At 42.5% G+C, this 22,286-nt stretch overlaps 1 protein-coding gene across 26 annotated transcripts in view; it reads left to right on the plus strand.

The window, feature by feature from the left end:
• The window catches only part of DTNA (dystrobrevin alpha), a 232,415-nt gene extending 223,280 nt beyond the window's left edge, over positions 1–9,135 (plus strand). For all 26 annotated transcript variants that reach the window (XM_052786883.1, XM_052786884.1, XM_052786881.1 and 23 more), the window contains 2 exons: positions 97–143; positions 5,603–9,135. In XM_052786883.1, the coding sequence (XP_052642843.1) occupies positions 97–114 (18 nt within the window). In that variant the 3' untranslated portion in view covers positions 115–143; positions 5,603–9,135. The remainder of the gene's footprint in view (positions 1–96; positions 144–5,602) is intronic.
• The last annotated feature ends 13,151 nt before the right edge of the window (positions 9,136–22,286 follow it).

The raw sequence follows: 22,286 nt of genomic DNA on the forward strand, positions 1-22,286 counted from the left end.
AGGCTTGTGCATGGCTTTCTTCAGAATAATACACTGCTTGGCTGCTCACTGGCTTAATTTGTCATCTTCTTGTTTTCTGTCCTTTGTTATCTACAGGTCAGTTTGCAAAGTTGAGTGCAATATCCTTCTCTCTCTCCTCTCAAGTAAGTATCATTATAATTTAGAAGAATGTTTGGAATTAATCCTCGTAATGTGTATTTCAGTTGCAACGCACCTTGTGCTGCCTGAGTGTATGTGACGATGCTGTTTCTTTCTTCTTTCAACCTGTGTTAGGATGCCTAGGAATCTCTCTAAACAATTTCTAATTTTTTGAAATGTGGCCCTAGTCCTGCGGATTCATGTTAAGCCACCACCCTTTATCTTCTTCCTTTGTTGACCATAAGAGTAAGAACATGGGCTTTTCATCCCTGGGGATGATGACAGATATATTAGCCAGTACAGAGAAACCTTATCCAGAAGATAAGGAATCAGATTACATTTCAGGAGACCTGAGTTTAATTCCTTACAATGCTTTAGTCTCCCTAGGATAACTGAAATAAATAATTTCTGGTGAGACTGGAACATCACAAACGTTAAAGAAAGCAATCCACCAGCCACTTAATCATAGAAGTGTCCTCCAATGTTTTCTGGAAGTTTAAAATGCCCCAATCCAAAGTGCAAGGTACTCAGCTACTAGCTAGAGTCTGGCAATTTAGAGATAAGGCAAGAAGGTCTACAAATTCCCTGCTGGCCTATATTCAGGTCATGTTCCTTACACATGCCAACCTCACAGTTGCAGCACTCAGTTTAATGCCAAGTTCAGCAATTCTCTTTTTCTTCAGGAACACAAACAATGGCTATTCTTATGAAGTAGCCTGTTATTCTGAACATTTGCCCAGGAAATGGAGACCACACATTTCCTTCTTGCTTCATCTGAATCTGCGGACTCTGCATTTCTGACTTGCTAGTAGAGTACAGTGCCCTGCTGCAAAAATGACAGTGAGACGATGCTGTCCATCCTACTGTGACACTGAACCATGGGGTAACAGGGCCAGAAAGGGAGGAGAAATCAAAATAGGGGTCTGACTCTGGTCTGAAAACTGAGTCTCTTCCTCAAAGCCAGAACTAAAGGCAACCAAAGGTCTACTATCAAATGGACGCTTCATGTTGGGAGCAGGGTCGTGTTCAGATAAGCAAAAACAGTGAATAGCCTGTGCCAACTTTAGCAGGAATTAGTATTGCTAGATTTTGCATGCCATGTTTTATGCTAGACCTTATTTATATGGCAATTTTGATGGCAAAATTTGACCCTGATTCAAGGGGTTTGCAACTTCTGATGACAGTAGAATTTGGATGTCAAAGTGTGGACCTTGTGAAAGCAGTTGCCAGTCTTCAGTGTTAAAAGCTGTTAGGTATTTCTGAAGCATCTGTCTCAGTGTCTCTGGCAGCTAAAGCAGAATAAATGGATGTGAAAAGCAAATAAATGGCGATACCCAGAGTACTGTAAACACCAAATAACTGCTCATAAAAATTCTCCTTACATTGCCCCTCAGGTTACATTCATTTTCTCAGTAGCCTTGTTAAAAGCATGAGACATGTAGAGTTTCCTAAACATTGACAGCCAGAAAAATAAGTTTTCTTCTTCTATTTTGTTGCAGTTGTCAGTTATAGATCAGGTCACATGAAAAGGAAAATAGATCTTTCAACAACAATGTATGTGTTTAACTATGTATATAGTGGAAATGGTATATATAACTGAATTTAATTACAATTATGAATAACTATGACTTTAAAGGGTAGTAGCATTCAGACAAACTATTTGCAATATTAAGTGGAAAAAAATCCTTTTCATTAGAATTATAAAGCTCGGGCAATCCCATTTAAGGTTTCCTTTTTTGTTAGGAAGCAGTGTTAACATAGTGATGTGGGGAAACGCTTACTGCTGTACAGCCTAGCTTTCTTGAAAATATGTATCCTGTCTCGAATTAGCAGAGATCTGAGACTCAGCTACTATCTTATCTCCTGGATACTTCTGAAACCTTTTGAAACCCCGTCAAAAAGAAATTTTTTAAAGCACTGTGCTCTGGTTAATTCCATAGTGAAACTCTTTTTAGCTTCCCAGGGAGCCCTTCAGGCAGTATCAAAGACTGAAACATTCCCACCAGCTGTAAAATCCTGGCCCTATAGAAATTAGCAACAAAAACTGGTGAACTTGACACTTCACCTATAACCACAAGAACAAACTGTGTACATTGTGATAAATACATCTACACATGATAAGCGTGCCTTAGTCTTCTCAAGATTGACTCTCTTGTGAATGTGGAAGACTATCATATCTGGTCTATTTTATTTGGTACCAATATTTCATAGCCTTGGAAAATTAAATCCAAAATAGTTCATACCAGTCTCAGTGTCTAAAGTGCTTTTACTGTTTATGTTGGGCTCTTGCTTGGAGCTTAGCAATTGCATCAAGGCTTTTACTTCTAAGATAATATTACTCAATCAGTGATGATACAAATACAGTCAGTTGCCTATACGGCCATATGAGGTAGAAAGCCAACAGACTTTCTTATCTTGCAACAGTATTACATTTGTGTTTATTTAAGTGCTGTGAAGACAGAACTGCCCTGCATCTGTTTTTTTCTGGGAAGGAAATAAGATTTTAGAGCTAGTGTGCACTTCGCTGGCCATTGACTTTTTCAGCCCTTTGCGACATGGACTTGGCCATTTACTGTTTGGGAAAGATGAGACACAGGATCCGTAGCCCAGGGTCCAAGTCAGGTTACTAGCCCACCATTAACGGATGTGTAGGTTTCAGATTTGCTGTGCCCACTGCCTGAGGTCACATTTCCCAGCTGTGCCCTGGCCTGTCTTCAGCTGTAGAGCCCCAAATGCTGCTAGTCAGAGCTGACTGGCTGCATTTAAAGCTCATGCACTGCGGTTCATTCCTCACACAGGCTTCATGCCAGGAGCTCAGGAAATCACAGAGGAGTAGGTGCAGTGGTTGGTTGGACCCTCAGGGGGATCGTTCGGTCCAGTCTCCTACCTGAGACAGGTCTAGCTCCAACACAAGACCGTGTCAGCCATGGCTTTCTCTAGCAAAGGCTTTAAAACCTCCACAGATGGAAATTTCACCGTCTCTCTGGGCATCCCCCTGCCCAGCGCAGTGCCACCCCCCTCATGGTTTTTATTTTTATCTAATGTCCAACCTGAACCTCCCAACATGTGATTTGTCCTTTTTGTATGCTTCAGCACTGCCAAGAAGATTTTGGCTTTGTTATCCTTGTAACTACCCCTCAGATAGCTGCTAACTGATCCTCCCTTGCCACCTCTGCCCCAGCCTCAGCAAGTCCAGTTTCTTCAGCCTCTTCCTCCTAAGTCAGCGATGCAGGGGTGAAGAAGCAGGATACAGGCACTACATGAACTGCTCACATCCCTAAGTCATACCCTACTAGCACAACCAAATGATTCAGCGTCTCTTTTCATTTTTTTCTGAACAAATACATAAAAAACAGCATTATGTGGACCATTCCATTTGAAAATAACAGCAGGCTGATAGCACAGTAATTTTCAAAAATGTCTGCTACGTTCACTCAGCTATATTTTGGTTTTCCTCTTTATTTTTCTCCCTAAGTCCTCCTCCTTTTAGCATGTAGGCGTAAAAAAGCTGTAAAAGAACTGTGACTGAGTTAACTGGGAAGAAGCAGCTTTAGTTTTGCAAATTTATTTCTAAAATTACACAAGTGATAGGAATGGTTTTTGAAAATTGCTGAATGATAAGTAACAGAAAAGAACCTGTGGATTGTTACAAAAAAGGTCAAGAAACAGTTTTATAACATGCCAAATCATACGAGTCTTAACTTGGAATTAATTCTGGCATTTCCAAAACACTGCAATGAATTTAGAGCTCTGAGGTGCATTAGTACTCACTATTTCTTGTATGAAAAACTCTCTATCCCAATGCTAGCTGTGGAACAGAGAGAAGCCTTGAGAGAATTTAGAATAACCCTCTCCACACTCCACCAAAGAGCAGTAATTTATCCAGAAAATTCGAAGCAAACCCATATACTTAGCAGTACTATCAATGCATCTTAATGCATCCAGTGTTTCACAAGCCACTCTTGATTTTGCTCTTGCGGTTTATAATGATACCATCAAGAAATATGAGATGTACCTGTATTTACATAACCCTGAAATTGATTCAATAAAAATCAGTCCCGGGCAGCTGAGAAATGACCTCTTCCTTGCCTTTCATTTGCATTTTTGGCTGACTTGTGAAGAGCAAGATTTTCTTTTACTAAGATTTCCAAATTAATTTGCAGACTTAAGCAGTACAGATGCATGTCTGATTTTTAAAAAATACTCGTTTAAAATGTACCACAGAAATTTTTTATAAACCTCTCACTTGACTTGCAGTGCATTCTTTCCATTCATCAACAAAATATTAATGCTATGTCTTTTGTAACTGCCTGACACAAGGAGATACTAAATTAAGATCATCATACCATTTGGGATGCTTAGGTATTAAGGAATCAGATGGAAGCGTTTGTGCTTGAATAATTAATACAATCAAATGGTGTCAGGAAGGAGAATCAGCAAGCTTAACTACCTGACCTTTCTTCATTCATCAGCTTTAATTTAACTCTTTTTTGCTGAAGTAATTTGCATTTCATCTCTCATCTTGTAGACCAGCTTTATGCCTGAAATGAGTAGAAAAGATTCCATGTCAGTAGGGTTTGGTCTTTTATGCTGTTATTTATCAGACCTCAGGCAATGCGAATTGGTTTTCTGTCTGAGGTAGTTCAAGAGAAAAAGGATGAGCTCCTTAACTCTGAAAGGTCAAGTGTGTAGACAGTGCCTTTACGATAAATATGCCAAAAGCAGAAGTTTGCAATATTACCTGACTGTAGATCCTGATGTAGTTACGAGGAAGAGCAGCAGTCATCTGTCAAGCATTTCCCATTACCAGCTAAAACTTTGATGCCTCCAATATAGGAATTTAAGATACTTATTGATGCTTCAGGATGTGGAGGAGCACCAAGGAGAAATTGGTGCACCAGCAGATTGGGCTGTTTATGAGCTATAGCACCCAGAATCATCCTTTTAAGTAACTGTTTCTTTTTAGACATAGGGAAATACACCTGAGCATGTAAATTAAGGGTAAGACATTTACACATGGCAGGGAGCTCCTGATGGTGAAGGTGGCTGAATGCTGTTGCACAAAGGGAATAATCCGTAGTTTCGTTACCAGTAATCTATTTATAGAGAAACCTGGAAGGGTAAAATGGAAGGGAAAGTGGGAACATCCACAAATCTGTGTCAGTGTAGACCCGGTTACCCCAGGGTGCCACAGCAGAACAGGCAGCAGTCTCCTCACCCATGGTAAGAAGAGTTTCCGACTTCCCAAGTGCCCTGTAAGTTTCTGTTTACAGCTGAAAGACCTATGGTAGAATGGCTTTTTCGGTTTTTTAACTTTTTCAGGGATAACCACAGGAATTGGCCAGCTTCTCCTTTTTTCTCTCGATAAAGCAGCAGGCAGAGGCTTTACTTGCTCTGCCTGTGTGGGTGCAGCATCTTAAACTAGCACTCCTTTCAAAAGCCTTCCCTAAACATTTCTCGACAGGCAAGCTGCAGTCAGACAGACAACGAAAGCTATGTAAGAACTGATGATGAGGAGAGCTGCTTTCGGACAGACGATGAAGAAAACTCGGCTGCAAACTTCACAGAAGAGTGGAACCAAGAGGTGCAGCGTCTCTTGACAAAAAAATCACATAACTAAGTTCTGAGGACTGTAGCACAGTACTTTTGTTCTAAGAGTTGTAGTTTGTAGATGTGTGTTTTTGACAACAAGACTTTTGTTTAAAGCTAACTTATATTAGCTACATCTTCTGTAACATGGCTCATTACCGGTGAAGAAAACAGACTGATGTACGTACTGCTGTTACAAAAGATGGCGGTATTAATAACTCACGTAAACCCTTTGCACATGATATTGAACCTGTTCAGTTTACAATGACAATGCTGTTTATAGATAGAAATTTGATTTCTGAATACTTTGAGATTTTAGTAGATTGGTTTACTATACACTGTACATTTTTTCCACAGAAGAAATAAAAAGCTACAATTATGCATTTAACACTGAATGATTATACTCCTGAGTGTATATATCTAGTAGCCCAAAAAGCAAAGTACCAGACTATATTTGCAATTTGTTTGCAAGTCTTTAAATTAAGACTTATACAAAATGTACTAAAATAATAATAGTAATATAATTATTAATATTAATAAAAAACCTCTCTAATTTAGGGCTAATGTGTAACTTAGGAATGTTTCTTTCAAAATAATCTAACAAATCAGCCATAGAAGTTAGTGTAAATATTTTTTTTCCAAATAGATATCATATACAAAAGGTGACATTCAAATGATATAGAATCTAGTTTTTAAATCAGCACAGATCTTCTTAAAACTGTGAACTATGTTTTGAAATACTCGTTGCTAAAGCTGTTTATAAACCACAGGTGCCATAAGATCCCTGAACTGACTGATGTTACGTATAATCCTCCATGGTATTGTTTCATTGATGTTTTAGCTTTAGTAAGCATGTGTTCAACAAACCGGCTCTTTCCATCTCTCTGCCCCTCCTCCTTCCCTCCCCCCCCAATTATGTTATTTTCGAGGCCTTCAGCTTTAAATGTACAGGCTTAAAGTGCGCTTGCAACTGTTTTCTTTTTATTTCCAAATGTGTATTGCCTTAGCCAGCCACCAGATGTTCTGCATGCACTCTTGGAAATGTGTAGTGAGACTCTTTCGGAGCTGGATGGAGAAATAGCTATCAGTGAAAAGCACAAGAAAAGCGATGGATTTTTTTGAAAGGACAGGCATAGTTACAGAAATGGAGTTTTGTCCGGTTTAGTATGTTTCAAGTATAAAGGCATTTCAGGAGAAAGGGGGCTTACCTGGCCATTTGGGCTTAGGCAGTGAGATTGCTAACTAAAAAGTGTTGGCTCTGCTGTGACTAAAAACCTGCAGATACTCCTGAGCAGGGATTGACACAAGCTAGCTGTAATGCCCTCCCCACAACATACTACTGCTTGGAAATAAAGTTGACACCAGTATGGCACATAGGCATTGCCATGCAGAGAAATCGGAGCCAGGCCAGGAACAGCTAGACCAGAAGCCGGGCAGTGGCACAGTGCAGTGTTACGTGCTGGCCGCACAGCCCTCCTGAGAAGCGCAGTGTGTTAGCTCGGGATGACCTCTGCGCTAATGTAATTTTACTGCCCTAATACAATATTACGGCTTCCAGTATCTGGCTGACCTGAAGTGACACTAACAGCCCTGAAAACAGTAGCGTTTCATACAGATATTTCACACCAGCACAGTTTGCCTACAGCAAGTGATGAGATGATACTCATCTAAAGCAGGTTAACGTGGTTTGTCTGTCCTCGCTTTCATGGTGACGTGGATGTATGCTGCCATATTTACGTGAGATAGCTGTGTAGCTCGACCCAGTAAGTCCACTTGTTTGCAGGCACTCTCTAGGCTCATGGCTGTTTCCTTGGGCACTGTGTGTTAGGGAATGAGTATCTGTATGAAAGAGCTGCTGCCATTTTTCACTTTCATATTGTATTATTGCGTATGCAGATCTCTTGTCCGCATCTTCTTGCGTATCTGGGCTTGGTCTCAGACATCCAAATGCATACTAAGGCATCCAGATATCTTCATGTAAGCTTTTCATTTTTGCAGTCGCTGGTCTTTGCTCCTGGGGTATGTGCTGTCCTGGCAAGGCTGGCACCATATCCTCCGATGTCCCCTCCTCCAACCTCCTCTCAGGAATGGGTGAGCCTCCACTAGTGCCTAGCACTCCACGATTAAAGCTACTCCAGTGAAGCTGTAGATGTTGCTGTCAGCTCAGGATTCCAGGCAAGCATTTCCTGAACAGAGATAAAACAAGCTAGAACACAGCTACATGCAATGGCTGACTAACTCAACCCATGTCATGTTTAACTGTACCCAGAGTAATAGATCCCTCCCATCATCTTAATGTCTGTGTGCTCATTATCACTATGCTTAAAATAGATGCAATAGAATAAATCCATTGCAAGGGCTTCCGGACTAGGAGTAAGGAAAAAAGTTGACGGATCAAGCACCTTTCTCTCAGGCTGGTGTCAACAAGGTGGTCCCCAGCAGAGCTATGGGTCCCTTACGCCCTGGAGTTCTGAGATGAAGCACCTCTTACTTGGCTCTCCAAATATCTATTTTAAGCATTTTCCAACTGTTAAGCTGGCTGCGTTTTCGCCCAGCTGGTCTTTGTCTGCTTGCTAAATATTATTTTGGTTGTGGTTTGCGGTCATTAAAACAAACAGAGTTACAGAAGAGGTCCCTGGCATGGGCCTTTTCTTAACTACCAATGGCCCACCACAGCAGTCAAAACTCCGGGTGGTTTTACTGTCACTGGAGGGAAACCAGTGGTTTGGAATCAGGAGACAGGGATGTGAAGATGTATAGGGTCCTTGAATGTCCAAAGCGAAGGTGGAGAATGGGTTGTCTGTAAGTAGTAATGTTAACTAAACTGCATAAAAAGGTGTGTGGCCTTTGTTGTGATATAATATGTATTTTCTTATATGCATGAGCCAAATTGTTGCATCATAATTTATCATAAGTGTGTCTGCCTTTACTTTCAGTCATCTTCTCTCATCCTTATTGGTTCTTGGCAATTACTGTAGATAGACCTTGTAAATATTGCAACCTCGGGTTGCTGTAATCACGTTGGTTCAATTCAGCAGACGGAGCTGTGAACAACAAGCACTCCACTGTGTCCTGAAGGCAAAAGGGCATTTTTACTTTTGAACCAAAAAAAAAAAAAGTGTGAAGAGTTACATCTTGAGGCTACTAACTGTAAGACATTTTTAAAACTAGTGTACTTGACACCACTTGGGACAGATACAGAGACACTAAAGATGTCACGATATTCATTGGTATTGTAACAGAACTGCTAGTGTATGGGTTTTTTGTATTGCTGTTAAGTATTGTTTTGTGTGTGTGTGTTGGAACCTAATGGGGACATGTTATATTTTGAAGTGATTAAACTATTTAATTGTGTGTCTATATTTTGGAATGGAATTATTTCTTCATTAAAAAGATTTTTAAAAGTAATTTATGGACCATCACGTTTGTGGCTTATTTTGGTTTTGGAAGTCCTGTTCCATGGTGCCCAAGCAGCGGGTTTTTTCAGTAGGGAAGGAAAAACGTGTCCCCATGGCACAGCAAGCAGTCTTTGCTTCACCCACACCATCTCCTCCACCTCGTGCAAGAGAACTCCTTCCACCACTTCCCCCAGGACTTTGAGCATGGTACCGAGCAGCACCTGCTTTCAGTGGTCCAGGCAGTTTCTTCTTTCTTCCTTTCTTGATTCTCTATACCTTTAGCAGTTTCACAACCTGAAAATGCAGTTTCCCTGTCTGTAAAACATCTTCCCCTGCTTCCACTTAACAGCAACGAAAATCACCGTAAGCAGAGACATCAGGGGCCTGATGAGGTGCCTGGTACAGACCTATGAGGGGACCCTGGTCCTCAGCAACCTAAACTATCTGCAGTAGTGTAATTTTTCTTACCCACTGTGTTTCTCTCTCTCTCTGTCCTTAGAAGGACCAAAACCTTGGAAGAGGTGCATTTTAATGGCATTACCATACACAGTCACGTTACCTTTAATTGCAGAAAAACATGAAGTCTTTGTTTTTCCAATTATGCTTTTAAGATGTCTTTCCATATCAGGTGTTGGTAATTGCAACTAGTTGCTAACCTAAAAGAGCACAGACTTGCAAAGCAAGAGCTGTTACTTAAAGCAACAAGTTTGTGTCGTGATGAAGTATCTCCAAGCATGGCAAAGGCTGTCGGGAGGTGTCATGGTTTAACCCCAGCCGGCAGCTAAGCCCCACGCAGCCGCTCACTCACCTCCCTCACAGTGGGATGGGGGAGAGAATCAGAAGGCAAAAAGCGAGAAAACATGTGGGCTGAGATAAAGACGGTTTAATAGGTAAAGAAAAAGCTGCACACACAAGCAAAGCAAAGCAAGGAATTCGTTCACCACCTCCCATTGGCAGGCAGGTGTTCAGCCATCTCCAGGAAGGCAGGGCTCCATCACGCCTAACAGTTACTTGGGAAGTCAAAATGCCATCACTCTGAACGTCCCCCCCTTCCTCCTTGCTGAGGATGACGTCCTATGGTCTGGAATACGCCTTGGGTCAGTTGGGGTCAGCTGTCCCAGCTGCGTCCCCTCCCAACCCCTTGTGCCCCCCCAGCCTCCTCGCTGGTGGGGTGGGGTGAGAAGCAGAAAAGGCCTTGACGCTGTGTCAGCGCTGCTCAGCAGGAACGAAAACATCCCTGTGTTATCAACACTGTTTCCAGCACAAATCCAAAACATAGCCCCATACCAGCTACTGTGAAGAAAATTAACTACATCCCAGCCAAAACCAGCACAGGAGGCAATGCCCAGCTGTGCTTTTTGTGCCCATGGTGCTGGCGGTCCTCCACAGGGCAGCTTGCTGAGGGTGTGCTGCTGATCCGCGTTGGCAGCCCGCTCCAGCAGATGCACTGCAGCCGCCATCGCAGAGCGTGTCCCTGGCAGCTCAGCACAGCCAAAACATCCCCGGCTGTACACATGACGTTGCTAACTGGCAGATTAATTACACCAGGTTGGGGTCTGTTAGAAGGGAAGTGGTAGCAGCACACGAAAAATACCCTCTATCTACTTACCACATATCCCAGTATCTCAGGAAGCAGATAAAACCCAGTCTGCTGCCTCCTCCTTCAACATTGACTGCTGTGGTAACCGATAAATCACCAGGGCTTTTTTTGCCCTAATTCCCCTGTCTACGTGGTGTCGTTCTTCAATAAAGACGATCATTTTACACTGTAAGTTATTTGCCAGATATGCTGAACTTTGCCTCCACAATCCCAGTCCAAATTCATATCCACAGGATTGTAATATATGATGACATGTCATCAGCTCATGAGGATAACTCTGTTTTATCCATGCATAATCCCAAATTGCTGTATTTCTTCCTAAACCACAATCAGCCTATGGCCTTTGGGGAAAAAGGAGCCAGTGAAAACTAATTTATAGGCAAAGGCTGTTTTCCTCTTTGCCTCTTGGTTACTCTAGCTACTTTCTGCTCCCCACAAGGAAAACAGACTCATATGGGAAGAAATACATTAATTTGCAAAAGGAAATAAAATTAAAACACTAAAATAAAAATAATAAGATTTTAAAAATAAAATAAAAAAATAAAATAAAATAAATAAAAATAAGCGGTCTTTAGATCAGGGAAGTTGGCACCTTGGCCGCATCAGCGCTGAACTAGGTGACTGAAAGCATCTGGAACTTTCTAAAAGCACCTGGGAGTTTCATTCAGCAGCACATGGATCTGTGGCCACTCTTCCAAAGTTTGCTTGGGAGGCCTGTTGCTCAGCAGTTGCGTATTGCCTTTTGTATTCCCCATATTCACAAACAGCCCTTAGTTCTGGGTGAAACCTTTTAAGAGAATATCACAGGAATACAAAGCTGAGCCTATCACAGAAATAGGTTAAGTGGGGTGGGAGAAGAAATATCCTCTATTGTTCCACAATGAAAAAATGCATTGAAGAATTTCATATGCTTCAGGATCATCCTGTCTAATACCCCAGATAATCCGCAGATTAAGGATTCCCCTTCGCTTTCTCTTGAGTGATTGCCACTGGTTGAGTTGTCTGTGGATTAGGACAGCTATCCCACGCTGCCAGCACAGCACCAACATGCCTTTGGCTGCAAAACACAAAGCAGCAGAATTAGGCTGCGCCTCTCACTGGCTTCCCATTCCCCTGAGAGGGGTACCAACCAATGATGAACAGGTCCCAGACTGGAATAAGCCTTTCTGAGGGCCCACAATTCTGGAGCTTTCTAGAAAAAAGCTGTTTGGGGGACGTCCACAGGGGAGCAGGGGAATTGTGCAGCTACATCATGCAAACTCTGAAATAAGATGGTTAATGCAGCTTGGAGATATAAAGACTAAAAAGATAGGAAATGCGAAAGAGTATTTGCTTTTCCGTGTCTTGGAAGGAAATGGAGGAAGCCACAGCACATTTTGTCATTGGTATGCGACATTGCAGAATGTAGTTTGCTATTTAATACAACATAATTTACCACTAGCAAATTAATTTCCTCGTGAATTATGTTTTTTACATAACACTCAGCAGTGGCCAGATGGCAGATGTGTTAGGCCTGCTGCTTGTTATGCTAATTGCCAGCCGTAAAGGCCTCCCAGTTAACATTTCTTCTATTCTGCTTGTTATAGCCCAGTGTTGTGTGCAGGACGTGCATGTTTTGAGTGGTTTTCTTATTACTGCTGGATACAGTTTTGGCCCCTCTTGGTACGTTCCTGTCTAAAAAAATATGGGTCAAAGTGGTTTCCAGTCTGGGGATGTGAGCACGGGTACCTACATTTCTCAGTCTTTGGTCTTTGCATCCTCCAGATCTCTGAAAGCCTCCCCTCACCCCAGCCTGGGGTGCAAAAACCTCCCTGATCCTCCTCCCTCCACCACGTGCACCTCAGTATGATTGCAAGACAAGAGGCTGCTCCTCGCCTGCATGAACTTTTGTCCTTATATTTTTGCTGGCGTTCCAGTCTCACACCAGGGTGAAACAGGATTTGCCTGAAACCTCCCCAAAAGCTGTTGGGCACCGTGTCACAGAGGGAGGGCTACTGCTTGCCTGGAAAGCACATTTCTCACGCTTGGTGAGCACCTCTCTGTGCCCTCCTGTCCCACTTCCCACAGGAGCTGCCGTGGGGCCCAGACTGGAGTTTCCCCTGGGTGGAATCCCTCACTCAGATCAAAAAGTTTCTTTTGGACATCCAAAACTCTTCCCTGGTTTCAACAAAAATGTTTGTACCCCCCTGTCCCACAGACTTACCACTCCTCCTGCACCCCTCACTGTTGCCTAGTCCAATTACACTCCATTTTTTTTCATTTTTGCTTTGTTGGTTTTTAAGGCCACTGACAGTAGCCTTAAATTGCCAGCGATCTTATGCATGTAACACTGCTACTATCAATAGGAACCAGGTGCTTAGCAAGCCTTCAAGATCTACGTTTTTGTCTCTGCACTTCTTTTACGTCTGCCTTCACGTGAAAAAGCAAGAGCTTACAGGCTCTGTAAGAAGCAGCTTTCATCACCATGTATATTACGTAGGTGCAACTAAACTCAGAAACCCCCCAACAGACCCCAGCTCTGAAAAGCTACCCTATTGTCCTCTCTACAAAGTAGCAAAGTAGTATTTTAGTATTTTTGAATGGCACTGCACACTCTCCAGAGCTGGTTTTACATTTGCTACCTGTAATTGCGTGCTCGCTCTCAGTTCGTTTGCCCAGAGCCCCTCGCAGTCCCGAGTCCCCTGGCAGACCGAAGGGCTTGAGCCCTGTTTGTTTCGGCTGAAAGGCTGATATTGGAGCTGTTGCAGATGGTAATTAGTACTTGAGGGAGCAGTGCTTCCAGGAAATCCTCTCATCACTCTCTCTGAGTCACACACTTATTGGAGGGCACTTCACCAGAAACACATTTTCTGCTACGTTTTGGATCTAAGCTTTCACAAATTAATTGAGTTCATGTATAAACGCAAGAAGGAGGAATGCAGAACACTCTCCTAAGGTCGTGACTTGTGAGAAATGTATGCAGAAAGACATCTGTTTGCCAATTAAAAACTGGGTTTATAGAGGTTACACAAAGTCTGCACACCTCTAGCTTTGGCTGTTTGTCTGGCAGAGTGATAATCAACAGAAAAACTAACTGGCTTTGGCTGCAAGTTGGGGTTGCCGAGGCTGATGCTGCTCGGCTAACGCTGCCGAGTGGCAGGTGGTTTTTCTGCCGCGAGGACGCAGCGGGCTCGCTCCTGCCATGGATGGGCCATTAGGTACAGCTGAGGTACAGCAGGCAGAAATTCACCCTAATAGCTCTCTCAAGTTGATAGCAGGACTGCATCTGGTCAATCCTTTAATAAAATGTGATGAAGAACCATGGATGTTTTCCCTAGCAGCTGAAACCTTTTCTAAGATGGGAGTAATGTTCATGTCTTCAGCCACCTAACAGATGAGACAGAAAAGCTAGTGGCCTTGTCCAGAAAGCATGAGCCAGCCTAATTCCCGGGTGAGGTTTCACGCCAGGCTACGTGATAATTCAAAGAGCAAGAACCCTCGTATCACGTCCTTCCCCTATCCTCTGCCATAGACTGTCTGTACAGTAATAATATTTATTGTCTCACCTCTGAATATAGAACTTGGCCAACACAAGTGAACACATTTAAAAAAAAAACTGGGAAAGGCAAAGCTTGAGTTTTGTTGAGTATCTGCTTCATGCCCTGTTGCCTAGGTATCTACATTTAAAATTCAGGGGCTTGTTTCTAGGAGTTACGAGCCAGAGAAATAAACAAGCTCTTTTAAGGATGCAGAAGAGAAGAGGACTCAAATTTGGTTTGCTATATTTACTTTGTTCTGCTGATTTGGACATTCATTGTCTAACAATGGCCTAGAAATGTTGATACCCTGCAGAAGCATTTCCCTTACTTGCTTCAGCCAGCTTTGTATGCTTAGCTCTGTATAATCCCTGGCACGGACAGGCATATGCACACATACACCGATGAGTTTGTTCTTGTTATGTTAAATAAGAAGCGACATTCCAGGCTCCACAGGGTGAGTCAGATGCGGTAAGAGGTTATTCTGGCCAGTTTGCATGGATCAGGTCCTCATTTTCACTGTACAAGAGGATGAACAGTCCCCCACGAGGTAAAGGCGAGAGCTGCACTACACATGTCTTCATGCCAGCCCCCCAAGGCAATGCTGGCCTTACCCTGCCAGAGGCGGTACCCATCCATGCCTCAGGAATTGCCTTTCCTTGGCTCACAGCTCAGACACCAGCTTTGCTTTTGTGAGATCCCATCAGTGCAAGGGCTCTGATTTTACTGCACGGCAGCCACCAGACCCTCTGGCCTTGGTTTTGTATCTTCAGAGCGTGCAGATGCTGCGGTGGAGGTCAGGACCCCACCACACCAAACACGGGAGGGTGTCTCTCCTCCTCCAGAGGTGGGATGCTCCAGACTAAGAGGAAAAACATGCAAAGAAAGTAAAAAAAGATGAGGTGACAGGGATGTTCACCTGCTAAAATGAAATATCAGTAGACATAACTGGTGGGCCTCAGGCCAATTTACATCTAAGATATGACTAGACAGTAGCTATTTGGAGAGTCAGCAAGATGTGCTTGCCCATTAGCCTCATCTTATTGAAGCAGCACTAGTGCAGCTCCCCTCATCAGGAAAGAAATTTTCTTGAACGGCACAGTAGTAATGAAAATGTTTGTTCTTTATGGCCTATGAATGCATTTCATTATCATTTAGCGATACCAGAGCTGTAACTCCAGGAAAACCTATTTTCAATATACTGTATATCTACAGAGATATTCAAGCTTGCTCCAGAATTTCTGGGCTGAATTCTGGCAAGTTTAGCCTAACCCAGCACTTCCCTTCATCTAATTACCCACAGAGGCATGTGGACATGTCTTTAGCTGCATAAACCTAATTATGCTCCTGCAGCCCAAAAACTGACAACTAAATTACTGTTCCAGAATACTTGCAGAACAAAGCTTAACCAGAAGTGTTGCAGCTTGATTTGTTGGACCAGCAGTCTGAAAAGAAAAATTGTTATGTAAATTTAATTTGGAAATTATTAGCAAGAGCAATGCCATAGAACAAAATCCTTTTATTTTTTAAAGGGAACCCACTTTATTATAACCACATTCTGTTTCTGGTTACATTACATAAATAAATTGCAGGTATATGAAGTATTTTTGGTAGACAGGTTTTTGAAGATGAAGTCTTTCTCATACAATGTGGTCCTAAAAGAGGGCTTAAGTATTCTTAAAAATCCAGCATTGATTGAAAGTGTGATTTCTTTCCCCTGCAAAGCTGCAAAATTGTTGTTCTGGAAGCACTTGTTTTCAGCAGAAAGTTGGCAGTATTCATAAATGAAGTCACGCTGTGAAAATTAAACGTACCCACCCCAGCCAGTCCTAGTCCATACCTTGCTCCCTCCAGTGCCTTTCCTTCTGTATTTGCTGCCTGAAGTCAAAGTCAGGCGAGGTCTGAAATCTCATAAAACCTACAATCAATGAAGATCTGTTGCTGAATAGGGGTGATATAAAATAATCATGCAAGAAGTAATCTCTGTCATAGCTTAGACTTCATTTGTATGCCTATCTTTCACAGTTACAAAAAATTATATACCTTCAAACTATAGAAGGATAGGTAAGTGTCTTGGAAACCAGGGCAAGGACCTGTTGGAGATGTAAGCCTTCTTTACATTAGTTGTTTTATCTATCAATAGGGGTTAAAGTTTCTATCTTAGTTGAAATTAACACTATTTATACTCTACTGACATTATTTATACTTGTTTACATGTGACATATTAAGGCTTGGAAAAATAATACAAGTCCAGTCCTCGTAGAAGAATATTGGCCTGATCCATTATCCACTGATCTAAAAGATAAAGCTCTTATTTTTGGAAGCATGGGATCAAGGCCAATATGATAGTCTGTTGGGTCATAGGATATGGAGAAATTTTCAGCTTTTCATTACATTTCTAAAGAATCTAAAAAGTAACATCCAACAGACATGAAACAGGAAAAAAAATAGTTGATATTTAAAAAGTACAAACCCGCAGCCATGGACGTTAGAGAGAGCAAATGCAAAAACCATTCAAATAGCTATAGAAAATGCAGAAAGATGGGAACGTGTATGTATTTCTTTAGGGTAGTCATCGGCACATCTGTCTTCTAAAAAAGTCTGCTGCATTTCCACTAACAGCTGTATCCTGGCTTTTTTCTTGTATTAAAGCAGAAATTAAGTAGCAAAGCTGTAAAACTAGAAGAGTTTAAGAAAAATAAATATGCGGTGAAGTAAACTCAAAAGGCTGGGGGTTATTTATTGCAGGTAAGGACTTCCCCATAGAAAATAATTATAGGAATGGAAAAGTTGTGTCACATTTTTCGTGACAAACAAAAAAACCAACAAGCACAGATTTTTGGCATGACATTAGGCTTGAGATTTTGAACAGCCCTTTTCACTGCGTGTAGAGATAATAATCCTGGTGCGATGTGAGCCAAGCCACTGGCATGCAGCACGATTTTCAGCCATCCTTTCCTTCCACTCTGCAGCCCCAGCTACTGTACGGCTTGGTGTGAAGTCTTGGTCCTGTGATTTGCTCTGTGTCACTTCAGGTCTTCGGTGGAAACACGGGAACTAATGAGCAATGGTGAATGAGACCAAGGAAGAATAAAAATCACTTTGGAATGGTTTTGAAATATTACCCTGAGATTTTGTGGGCAGTGAAATAAGACATCAAGGATATTTAAAACATTGTCCTTAAGCATAAAGTCATACCTAAAACCCCACTGTTGGCTTACATTTTCAATTTATGGCCAAAAAGTATCACTCTTGCTGCCATTGCTGCATTTCCTCTCCTCCTTCATTCTTCTAACCTAATGAGTTTTTTCTTTTCCAAGGTCTCTAAGCGCAGGCCCATCCCTGCTCCATGGTGTCCTACTCCAGGCCCCAGTCAATCCACACAACGTGCATTTTGGCCTGGCTCGTCTCACTGGTGGGACATGGTAGAATCGGAGCTGCCTCCTCACACCCCAGAGACAGCAACCCCGGTCCTGTGTGGCCGATCCCATTTCTTCCCAGTAACCAGAAGGCTTGATGTGCTCATGTCCATGTGCTGCCTTCGGCTTGAGGCTAAATATCTGCCTGAAGCTCACCCGGATGAGCTCTCCAGGAGGACATTCTCCACCCTGGCTATAGGAAACCTGGTCCTGAGTCACAACTTTCCTCCCCACAGGAGGGTCTACTGCCTTCTCCATCCTGCAGTTTAACTTAACGTTGGAGTTCAGCAAGACTCACAAGACATGGACTGTGACCCCTGAAAGAGAAAAGATTAATTGTTTTTTCCCATGACTTTTGCTGTTTCTATGGTTCAGCGAAGGCCTTGGCTTCCATGGCTTTGAAGTTTTTCTTCCTCAAGAGTGTCGTTGTTTTCTGCATGAGACATTTACCTCTTGTCCAGCCTCGAAAATTTGGGTATCTGGAAAGCTGGAGAAATTACAACTTCAGAGGAGCCTCAAGACTAAACAATGAAGAAGGAGAGGAGCTTCCAGGCAGCCTGTAAATTCTTGGGGCTCAGAACGTAAACTTGTCCAAGCTTACAGTCCCTTCCAGCACAAAACTGGTGAAAAAGAGCATAGGTGCAAATCTGAAAATGCCCTTTGTTCATTTCTTTATTTTCTCAAACACCTGCTTTAATGCAGTGATAAATTAATGTTTTATGGTGCCTCTGTGTAAGTTTATAGACCACAGCACTTATTATCACCTGTGACAGCTGAGGTTCCCAGATGATCAGCACCTGCAAAAGCAGAGGAGAACAGACCTGGCTTCACCACTGTTCTGAGGTCACAAGGGGAAAAATTTGGAGTCAGTTTTTTCTTTTTCAAAAAATTCCATTTGAGCTTTTAAAATGCAGCAGAAGGAATGATTACAAAGAGCCACAACACCACTTTAAAATATTTGTCATGGATGGTCACCATTAAAATCCATTTGAATGACACATATACTAACTCTGTGCAATTTTGTACACAGTTTTAGTATGAAAAAATCATGGATTTTTTAAAAATTATTTATTTTACTTAATTATTGTATAGATTAAAAATGGATTCAGATGAAAAACAGTTGTAAGAGAAGATTTCCTTTTCAGAGAGACATTGGCATAGTTAAAAGGGGAAAAACACACACAATGTTGAAGGAAGTAGCATTAACTCGTTCTAAAGTGAGAGCTTTACAATTATGTTATATATTACATTTTTTTAATAAACTGCATTTGAATACATGCAATCAGTCCAAAACTCCACAGACATCAGACTCAGGCAGGGAAGGGGGAGAGGGTGCATGTGCACATGCGCACATGGCTGGGGGGACACTCGTGCCTTCTGCGTTCCAGATTTATTTCAGCTTTAAAGAGAAAACTCTAATTAACTAAAATGAGTTGCTGTCAAATGTGTTCTTTTCTGCCGGTTTCTATTTATAATTACCACAGGACAGAAATGAAGCTGAAACACAAATTGCAGTATAGAACAGTCAGAATACATTAGTTCTAGCAGCTCTGGCTGCTCCACCGAAGAACCCGTGTGAGAAGGCAGGGCAGGTGCCTTCTCCCTCTGCACTTACATCCATCCTTCTCTTGGCTTTCGATTGCTTGGAAAGCAGGGTGTGGAGCTGTACATATGCTGTGCACCGCAACCTGGAGCAAAGTTGTTGCAAAGATTTTCTAATTCCTGCGGGACTGTCAAAGTCAAGCAAATGCCAAACTGTTCAGTGTTGTTCTATGAATACATTGCTGCTGGAGAGGGGGATTTCAGGAGACTGGGCAGTGCTGGAGGATGTTAACAGACATGAGGTAACATGCTGACAGCATTATTCCAGTCTGTTAATAGCTGTATTAGCCCTGGTGAAGCTGTTGCAGTACACTTCCTAAACCTGCTTATTTTGTTTGGGCATCCATCAGGCCTTTCAAAGTTATTTTATCCACTGTTTTGGAATAACATACCAATTGGTGAGTAAGTGAGTAAAATTTTAAGTTATGCATAAATAAATGGTTTCATTTCTGTCACGGCTCCTCTACGCAGGAGGTAATGTGCTGCCGTCACACTTTGCGAAGCTCAGCCAAAGATCACAGTGCAACTCCCCGGCCAGCTATGCCATCCTCTGACTTACTCTGCAAAATTGCTTTCATACATCTGCTCTGGTCACATTTCTCCTCGCTTAGCTCATAAAGAAACCCCAGTAAATCTCCCCTGAATCCAAATTCACAGTTTCCAGAAATTGGTTCAGTCAGCAATGTCTGTACTCTGCTGAGGAGAACATGCCCAAATTATCCATGTGCCTCCTGCCTCTGCCTGTACAGTCAGAAGCCAGGATACTTCATAGCCCCAACAGCTAAATCCCATTGCACTCTTCACTTAGTCCTTTGCCACAGACATTTCTCATCCCTTCCCCTGTGCAACATCCTTGCACGATGTTTCCTAACAGAAATAGCTGTAAAACCTGTTGATGAATTAAGGACTGTGGCCCCAATACTTCCAGAAGGCAATAAAGAAGATTTTTAATAACGACAATTAATAACAACAAGCAAAACTTGATTAATGAGATGGGAAGGCAGTATTATGGAAATTTCTTGTTCATTAGTTCCAGGAACCATAGATCATACTGCTCTCACTGAGGCTTAGCCAAAGAATGAGACAAAGATGGTGACATCTCTACTACAAATAATTTATTTCTTTAGTAGTTAGATCATGCTTTGTACCAATGATGGAAAATAATAAAATTGCTTAGTAATAGGTGTAAATGTATGGGGTATCCAGTGATACCAAAATTAGTAAGTGTTATCACCATACCATGAAACCAGACTTGTGCCCCACTTTGCATGGTCCTTTCCTGGTCATGTGATAAGTCTTTCATAATACACAAAATAAAGTAAGTTCATCCTTACTCTTTATCACAAAGATTAAGAGATTTTTCATTCATCTGTGGGGTCGAATGTTGCTGCCTTAATGTACCCGTAGCCATGCATGCACCAGCCCTGCTGTGAGACCCCTCCCTTTGCCCCCACAGACCTGGGGCTCTCGGTGGATAAGGCGAGCAGAAAAGACTTCAGGTCTCACATCAAATTGAACCTAGCCAAACAGCCCCAAAGCCTGATGTTTCTGTCTTCTCTACAGTCTCTTGAGACATGCTCCCAGTGTATTCTTAGCAAGGGTAATGTGGTTGCCCTGCACCTACTAATAATTTGTCACCACCTCAGATCCTGTTTCCCCAGAATAAGGAATAACGGGTGAAGCCGTTGCAGCAAAGGCCAGCCGCTTGCTTTTGACTATTTTAAGGGTTAGGCATTTTCTCAGCCAGCCTACAATTTTAACTATTCAAAGCAGCAATTTCTGTATTTCTTGCACAATTACAGTAGAAATGCTTTAGCCACTTGTATGCTTTGAACAGTGATTTTTGTCGGATGAGAGTACCGTGCCATACCATGCTGTATCAGCTGCTGCTACAACTATTTTAAGGCTTAATTCCCCCGAGTGCTCATGAGGGAGGCTGGTTGCCACCTGCACCCCATCATTACAGGTCCTAGGAGATGCCCTCGGCCCAAATCCCAGGCTCAGTGTGTACTCCAGCTTTGCTCTCTTGACGCAGCTCCATTTATTTTGCCCTTTGCACTCAGTTGTCTCTCCGCTGTGGTGACTTGAAGGCAGAAGGGTCAGGTTTGTATAACCAAAAGTAATTAATTAGATAAATCTCTTGAGGCCTATTTGTAAGGGAAAAACACCTCCTGGTATTAATTTGCTTCAGTAATGTAAATGATGTATTTCTGGCTCGTCTTCTCAGACCCTGTTTCCACTATTTTCACACTTCTAAAAAGGGAGCCTACAGTGCAGCAAATGGTCCGGGTTTAGCCTATGAGCTCCTGCTACATCATTAACCTCGGGGCTACAGCTCAGATTTAAATTCCTATCCTTTCCTATCTGCACTAAATATCACTTTAATTTTTATATAAAAGTCCACTAATGCCAGGCAAAATTCCACATCGTGGAGCCATTCAGGCTAATCTATCATAAAAATCCTGCCGTATCCATGCATCTTTTTAGATCCTCCTTTTCTGTGGATCTTCTTTCTATAGCTGTTTGCACTGCAGTGGGATAATCAGAGCAGCAACCGCAGCCCTGTTGCATGTTCTCCTCCAGGACACTTCTTCTGCCTTCAAAGCTATTGCATAGCTCCTGGCCCTGCCCCGTGCCAGCATCCCAGAGAGCACGGGAGCTCCACTGTGCCCCCAGCAGTGGGAATGACTTCCCAGATCGGGGGGCACCAGTGGGGAGCTTTGCGGAGGCTCTGGGTGAAGGCATTTTTGGAGGGATCACCCAGACACTCAGCTGCTGCCCCGTGCACCCTGCTGCAGCGAGCACCAGCCCAGGCACCTCTCGGAGGAAGAACCGACGGACGCAGCTCCCTGCAACAGCACCTTATCGCAGCTCCACCACCTACCAGGCAAACTGAGTTTAAGGCCACAGGTATTTCACCTTGTGCAAACTTATTTCAGGACAAGACTCTTGCAGTAAAACCGAACTGGCAAGGAGAGAAAAAGGGAAGGTATGATTCCTGTAGAATACAGCCAGCGTTTTGACA

The sequence above is a fragment of the Harpia harpyja genome, chromosome 5, assembly GCF_026419915.1.
Source record: "Harpia harpyja isolate bHarHar1 chromosome 5, bHarHar1 primary haplotype, whole genome shotgun sequence".
Classification (NCBI taxonomy): domain Eukaryota; kingdom Metazoa; phylum Chordata; class Aves; order Accipitriformes; family Accipitridae; genus Harpia; species Harpia harpyja.